This window comes from Bufo gargarizans, unplaced genomic scaffold, assembly GCF_014858855.1.
Source record: "Bufo gargarizans isolate SCDJY-AF-19 unplaced genomic scaffold, ASM1485885v1 original_scaffold_1801_pilon, whole genome shotgun sequence".
NCBI classification, from domain to species: Eukaryota; Metazoa; Chordata; class Amphibia; order Anura; family Bufonidae; genus Bufo; species Bufo gargarizans.
The window spans coordinates 119,682-126,229 of NW_025334524.1; the positions used below are offsets into that span (position 1 = coordinate 119,682).

The window sequence follows — 6,548 nt, forward strand, 5'->3', positions numbered from 1 at the left end:
AGCTGAGCCGGGGGGCGGAGAGGCGGGGCTAACATCTCTCTTCAGTCTATCTGGGCCTCTCTGCTCGGCTGATACCCGCCCCGCCCTCTGCCGGTAGTGATGCCGCCGCTGAGTGTACTGTGCGTGCAGGGGGGTCGTGCGCTCTATCCCTGGACACCAGCGCAGCGATGGAGCCGCTCTTCTCCTCACAGTGAATACCGGACTGTTCTCCCCTTCTCCGGTGGGGAGCGGGAGAAGGCGGCCTGCAGAGCTGGCGCCGCTGATCTCCGCTGTGGAGGCGTCCTGTGCTCTGATGGTCCGGGCGTCACACAGGGGCACTTACCGCTCCTGACATGCGGCGAGTACATTGCTGCTGCAGAGGGTTCGCCCCCTGTGTGTAATGGACTGCTCCTCCACGACCGCTGAACGGTAATTGAGCGGGAATTTCAAAAGCCAGAGATCAGCCAATCACTGTAACGTAGTTGTTCTGTAGCTCCGCCCTCTTCTCCCGCTTCCCACGACCTTCCTACCGGAGAAGGAGAGAACAGTCCGGTATTCACTATGCGGAGAAGAGCGGCTCCATCGCTGCGCTGGTGTCCAGGGATAGAGCGCACGACCCCCCTGCACAGTACACTCAGCGGCGGCATCACTACCAGCAGAGGGCGGGGCGCAGTGAGGGGCGGTTATCAGCCGAGCAGAGAGGCCCTGATAGACTGAAGAGAGCGGCGCTGACAGGGTTAACCCTATTCCTTCACGCAGAGGAGCCGGAGCCCCGCCCGCTGTGAGCGGAGAACGAGGGCAGAAGGGCGGAGTGGAGCTCGTCTGAGGAGGAGGTGGTGGGAAGGGACTGACCGCCCGCTTCATGTAGGAGGGGCTTATTACCTGGAGACACGCCCATCAGCTGGGACTGGCGGATAGGATGAGTTTGGGCTCCGCCTCTTGTGAACGATGATTGGTAACGGAGGTTTTGGCGGGCACATCTTTGTACGAATAAACCAATAGGGATGTAGGGGTGTGGTTTACATGAGCCAATGAGGACGAGGCCAGGAGTATAAATGATCTGCACGGTCCGCTCCTCACCTCATTCTCTTGCTGTGTACAGATCTCTGCAGAGCCATGGCCAGAACCAAGCAGACAGCGCGTAAGTCCACCGGTGGGAAAGCTCCCCGCAAGCAGCTGGCCACTAAGGCCGCCAGGAAGAGCGCCCCCGCCACTGGCGGAGTCAAGAAGCCTCACCGCTACCGGCCCGGGACCGTCGCTCTCCGGGAGATCCGGCGCTACCAGAAGTCCACCGAGCTGCTCATCCGGAAGCTGCCCTTCCAGCGCCTGGTCAGAGAGATCGCCCAGGACTTCAAAACCGACCTTCGCTTCCAGAGCTCGGCCGTCATGGCCCTGCAGGAGGCCAGCGAGGCTTACCTGGTCGGGCTCTTCGAGGACACCAACCTCTGCGCCATCCACGCCAAGCGGGTCACCATCATGCCCAAGGATATCCAGCTGGCCCGCAGGATCCGTGGCGAGAGGGCTTAGATCTGCGCCCCGCACCCAACAAAGGCTCTTCTCAGAGCCACCACCTCCTCCTCAGACGAGCTCCACTCCGCCCTTCACCTCTGCTCACAGGAGGCGGGTTAACCCTTCCAGCACTGATTAGTAAGAGCAGTTCCTTTATCCAGAAGGCGCTCTCTCTGTATCTCCCCCGTCTATAAGGGACTGGCTGACCGTGACCGATAACCGCCTCCATCCTCCCTGCCCACCGCCATCTCCACTCAGCGCTGCGGGAGAAGGGGGCGGAGCTATAGAGCAAGTGCTTTACAGTGATTGGCTGATCTCTGGCTTTTGAAATTTCCACTCAATTACAGTCCGGTTAGAGATCAGCGGCCAAACCCTCTCCAGCAGCAATGTCTGCCCGCACTATGTCCGGAGTAGCGCTGTCCGATCCATGTCCGAGCAGCAGGGGGGAGCGGAGGCGCACACAGGACAGGGGGTCGTGCGCTGAGGCTAAGAATCCCATCATCCTACTGACTTATAGACTCCTCCTATTCTCTGAGTCACTAGAGCAGCACACGGAGTCTAGGAGCAGGCTGCAGCGGTATAAAGCCCTCCCAGTGCTGTCCATATAATAGGACGCCTCCAGCAGTGCCCCCCACTCAGTATAATGCCCAGACCAGTGCCCCCAGCTCCCCCTCTAGTCCTCCGTCAGGGCACCACTGGTCTAACACTTATTACCTATCCGGCTCCGGGTCACTGGTCAGCCCGAGTCAGCAACTGAAGCCAAAGACTCCATTCATGTAAAACTTCCCATCTCTGGTCAGGAGCGGTAAGTGCCCCTGTGTGACGCCTCCACAGCGGAGATCAGCGGCATCGCCAGCTCAGTCGTACAGACCATGTGGGCGGCTCTTAGAAGAGCCTTTGGTTCGGGGCGGGGCAGAGCCGGGCTCACTTGCTCTTGGCCGGCTTGCTGCTCTCGGTCTTCTTGGGCAGCAGCACGGCCTGGATGTTGGGCAGGACGCCTCCCTGGGCGATGGTGACGCCGCCCAGCAGCTTGTTGAGCTCCTCGTCGTTGCGCACGGCCAGCTGCAGGTGACGGGGGATGATGCGGGTCTTCTTGTTGTCGCGGGCGGCATTGCCGGCCAGCTCCAGGATCTCGGCGGTGAGATACTCGAGCACAGCGGCCAAGTAGACGGGAGCGCCGGCGCCCACCCTCTGGGCGTAGTTGCCCTTGCGGAGGAGCCTGTGCACACGGCCGACCGGGAACTGGAGCCCTGCCCGGGATGAGCGGGTCTTGGCCTTAGCCCGCACTTTGCCTCCTTGTTTGCCGCGTCCAGACATCGTTCTCTGCTCTGTACAGATGAGACTGACAGCCCCGCTCCGCCCGTCACCTCTTATACCCGGGTGGCGCAGGGGGAGCTCCTCTGTGATTGGCTGAATCCAAATCCGGTTTTCAGCGCCAAATCCTGCAGCCAATGAGGAAGCAGATGACCTGAAAAGGCTCGTGAGGACACGCCCCCTTTTCTCCACCAATTGCCGGCCGCCCCCATAGCACAGTGTCCCGGTGTATCCCCGAGTGCCCGGCTCTGTGGATCCATCCAGCCGCTCGTCCTGCACTACCTCCTCAAGTGTCCAATCACTACTCCCCCCATCCTCCTCAAATGTCCAATCACTACTCCCCCCATCCTTCGCTCTGGCCGATCACTACTCCCTTCATCCTCCCGAGTATACGATCACTACTCCCCTCATCCTCCCGATCAGTGGTCTATAACGAGGGAATAATCCGCCTCGGACATGAGGCTTCCATGTATTCACACAATGCGGCAGCTCCGTCCTAGAGAAGGTGGGGGCTCTGAGAAGAGCAGGAGCGGGGGGCGGAGCAGCAGGAGCTCACATCATCCATTCAGAGAGCCGGGGGCGGGGCAGAAGGGGCGGGGCTCGCATCCATTCAGATGAGTCGGGGCGGAGCTTGTCCCCGGCCGCTGAATTCTAACCGGACGTTAATTGAGCGGGAATTTCAAAAGCGATGGTACTAGTTCTATAGCCCCGCCCCCATAGCCTGCTCAGTATTAACCCGTCAGTGGCCGCCTTCTCCCGTTCCACACCGGAGAACAGTCCCGTATTCACTGTGCGGAGAAGAGCGGCTCCATCGCTGCGCTGGTGTCCAGGGATAGAGCGCACGATCCCCCTGCACGCACAGTACACTCAGCGGCGGCATCACTACCAGCAGAGGGCGGGGCGCAGTGAGGGGCGGTTATCAGCCGAGCAGCGAGGCCCTGATAGACTGAAGAGAGCGGCGCTGACAGGGTTAACCCTATTCCTTCCCGCAGAGGAGCCGGAGCCCCCGCCCGCCGTGAGCGGAGATCGAGGGCAGAAGGGCGGAGTGGAGCTCGTCTGAGGAGGAGGTGGTGGCTCTGAGAAGAGCCTTTGGGAGAGGTGCGGGCGGCGCCGGTTACTTCTTGGCCGCGCTCTTCTTGGCTTTCGCCGCTTTCTTAGCCGGACTCTTGGCAGCCTTGGGTTTGGCCGCCTTCTTAGCCGGACTCTTGGCCAGCTTCTTGGGCTTGGGGGCAGCCTTCGGCTTCTTGGGGCTCTTGGCTGCTTTCTTGGCCGCGGCTGGTTTCTTGGTCTTTTTCGGGCTCTTGGCCGGAGCCTTCTTCGGGGATTTGGCGGGTTTCTTGGCCGCAGTAGCTGCAGGTTTCTTGGCCGCCGGCTTCTTCTTGGCCGCCTTGTCCTTGGTCTCCTGCTGCTTCTTGTTGAGCTTGAAGGAGCCGCAGGCGCCGCTGCCCTTCACCTGGGTGAGGGTCCCCTTGGTGACCAGAGCCCTGATGGCCACCTTGATGCGGCTATTATTCTTCTCCACATCGCATCCTCCTGCAGCCAGAGCCTTCTTCAGGGCGGCCAGAGACACCCCGCTGCGCTCCTTGGAGGCGGACACGGCTGTGACGAGGAGCTCGGACACGCTAGGACCGGACGGCTTCTTGCTTTTCTTGGCGCCCCCTGCAGCGGCGGATTTCTTCGGCTGCCTCTTGGACTTGGCGGCCGCTTCGGCGGGAGGAGCGGCGGCGGCTGCTGGCGCGGTCTCTGCCATCGTGTGAGACTGAAACACAAAGACTTCTGTAGAAAACACTGAGGCCGGGGCCGCCTCTTATATGTGGAGCGCTGCGCAGTGATTGGCTGCTGAGCTCCGCCCTCCTGCGCGTCTATTGGCTGACACTAGACACAGGCCCCGCCCTCACCCCTCTCAGCCCGGCTGCAGCTCCGCTCTCCCCTTGTGCTTCCCTGCCCGGGAGAAGAGCCCTTTAGCGGCTAGAACCGGACAGGAGAAGCCGCCTTCTCCGCGCCTGCCTCCTCCCGGACATCCCCCCTCACCGTGTGCCGCCGTCTGTGGCGGAGGAGGCGGGAGCAGGCCCCGGGATCTCCGCCACAGTCCTCCCGCTCTGCCTGACGTTCTGCACATCCGGCTGGATCCGGCCCGATGGCTCCGCTGCGGGGGCTCGTTCCCTCTCTTCCCGGCCCTCGTCCCCATCCCAGGGCTCTTCCCCACATGGTGGGGCCGCAGGAAGCTGCTCGGACGCTGCGGGGGGAGCTGGAGCCGCGGAGAGCCCGGGAGGGTAACACAGGCGGCGGCCTCCGCTCCCTGCCGGCTCCCGGGCTCCAGTGCTCCGTGTCCCCGCACATTCCCCGCTGCAGTGATGCCGCCTCATGTGTGTACAGGGCTCTCAGGGAGCAGAGATGCGTCTTGTGGCCAGGGCTGCAGCAGAGGGGGTGCCGGTACAATGGGGCAGAGTATGGACCCCGCTTTACTGACCCCCGGAAATATTCTGGGGAGTAAGAAATGTGGAGAAAACTGCCCCTATAATCCCCCTCATTGCACCTCCGTAACCTCAGGACAATACGGCAAAGTACAGTATAGCACAGTATATTATAGTATAGTACAGCACAGTATATTATAGTATAGTACAGCACAGTATATTACAGTACAGTACAGTACAGTATAGCATAGTACAGCACAGTATAGTATAGTACAGCACAGTATATTATAGTACAGCACAGTATATTATAGCACAGTATATTATAGTATAGCACAGTATATTACGGTATAGTATAGTGCAGCACAATATAGTACAGCACAGTTTAGTATAGTACAGCACAGTATGGTATAGGACAGTATAGTATGGAGGCTGGTAATATAATGTGGAGGCTGGTAATATAATGTGGAGGCTGGTAATATCATGTGGAGGCTGTAATATCATGTGGATGCTTTAATGTAGAGGCCCATAATATGGAGGCTGTCATATAATGTGGAGGCCGGTAATATAATATGGAGGCTGTAATGTAGAGGCAGGTAATATTGAGGCTGTCATATAATGTAGAGGCTGGTAATATAATACAGAGGCTATAATGTAATGTTGAGGTTGGTAATATAGAGGCTGTAATATAATGTGGAGGCTATAATGTAATATAGAGGCTGTAATGTGGAGGCTAGTTATACGGAGGCTGTCATATAATGTGGAGGCTGAAAATATGGAGGCTGTAACATAATGTTTAGGCTGTGATGTAATGTAGAGAACGGCAATATGGAGTCTGTAATATAATGTGGAGGCTGGTAATGTAATATGTAGACTGTAATGTAGAGGCCATTAATACAGAGGCTGTAATATAACATGGAGGCCGGCAATGTTAAATGGAGGCTGTAATATAATGTGGAGGCTGGTAGTATAGAGACTGTAATGTAGAGGCTAGTAATATGGAGGCTGAAAATATGGAGGCTGTAGAGGACGATAATATTAAGTCTGTAATATAATGTGGAGGCCGGTAATGTAACATAGAGACTGTAATGTAGAGGCCGTCATACGGAGGCTGTAATATTATGTGGATGCCGGTAATGTTACATAGAGGCCGGTAATGTTAAGTAGAGGCTGGTAATATGGAGTCTGTAATATAATTTGGAGAATGGCAGTATAGAGGCTGTAATTTAGAGGATAGTAATATGGAGGCTGTAACATAATGTTTAGGCTGTGATGTAATGTAGAGGACGGTAATATGGAGTCTGTAATATAATGTGGAGGCTGGTAATGTAACAT

The 6,548-nt window shown here is 57.5% G+C and overlaps 3 protein-coding genes across 3 annotated transcripts; 1 reads left to right on the top strand and 2 right to left on the bottom strand.

Annotated features, from left to right (window-relative positions):
• The first annotated feature begins 806 nt into the window (after positions 1–806).
• On the top strand, positions 807–1,506 carry LOC122923665 (histone H3). The gene has a single exon (XM_044274520.1). It carries the CDS (start codon positions 1,096–1,098, stop codon positions 1,504–1,506), a length of 411 nt encoding a protein of 136 aa, XP_044130455.1. The 5' UTR covers positions 807–1,095.
• Positions 1,507–1,973: 467 nt separating this feature from the next.
• LOC122923666 (histone H2A type 1-like) lies at positions 1,974–3,062 on the bottom strand. The gene has a single exon (XM_044274521.1). The coding sequence runs from the start codon at positions 2,803–2,805 to the stop codon at positions 2,413–2,415; it is 393 nt and encodes a 130-aa protein (XP_044130456.1). The 5' UTR covers positions 2,806–3,062; the 3' UTR covers positions 1,974–2,412.
• An 852-nt stretch (positions 3,063–3,914) lies between these two features.
• Positions 3,915–4,740, bottom strand: LOC122923664 (histone H1B-like). Its single transcript, XM_044274519.1, has one exon. The coding sequence runs from the start codon at positions 4,550–4,552 to the stop codon at positions 3,917–3,919; it is 636 nt and encodes a 211-aa protein (XP_044130454.1). The 5' UTR covers positions 4,553–4,740; the 3' UTR covers positions 3,915–3,916.
• Between the last annotated feature and the right edge of the window lie 1,808 nt (positions 4,741–6,548).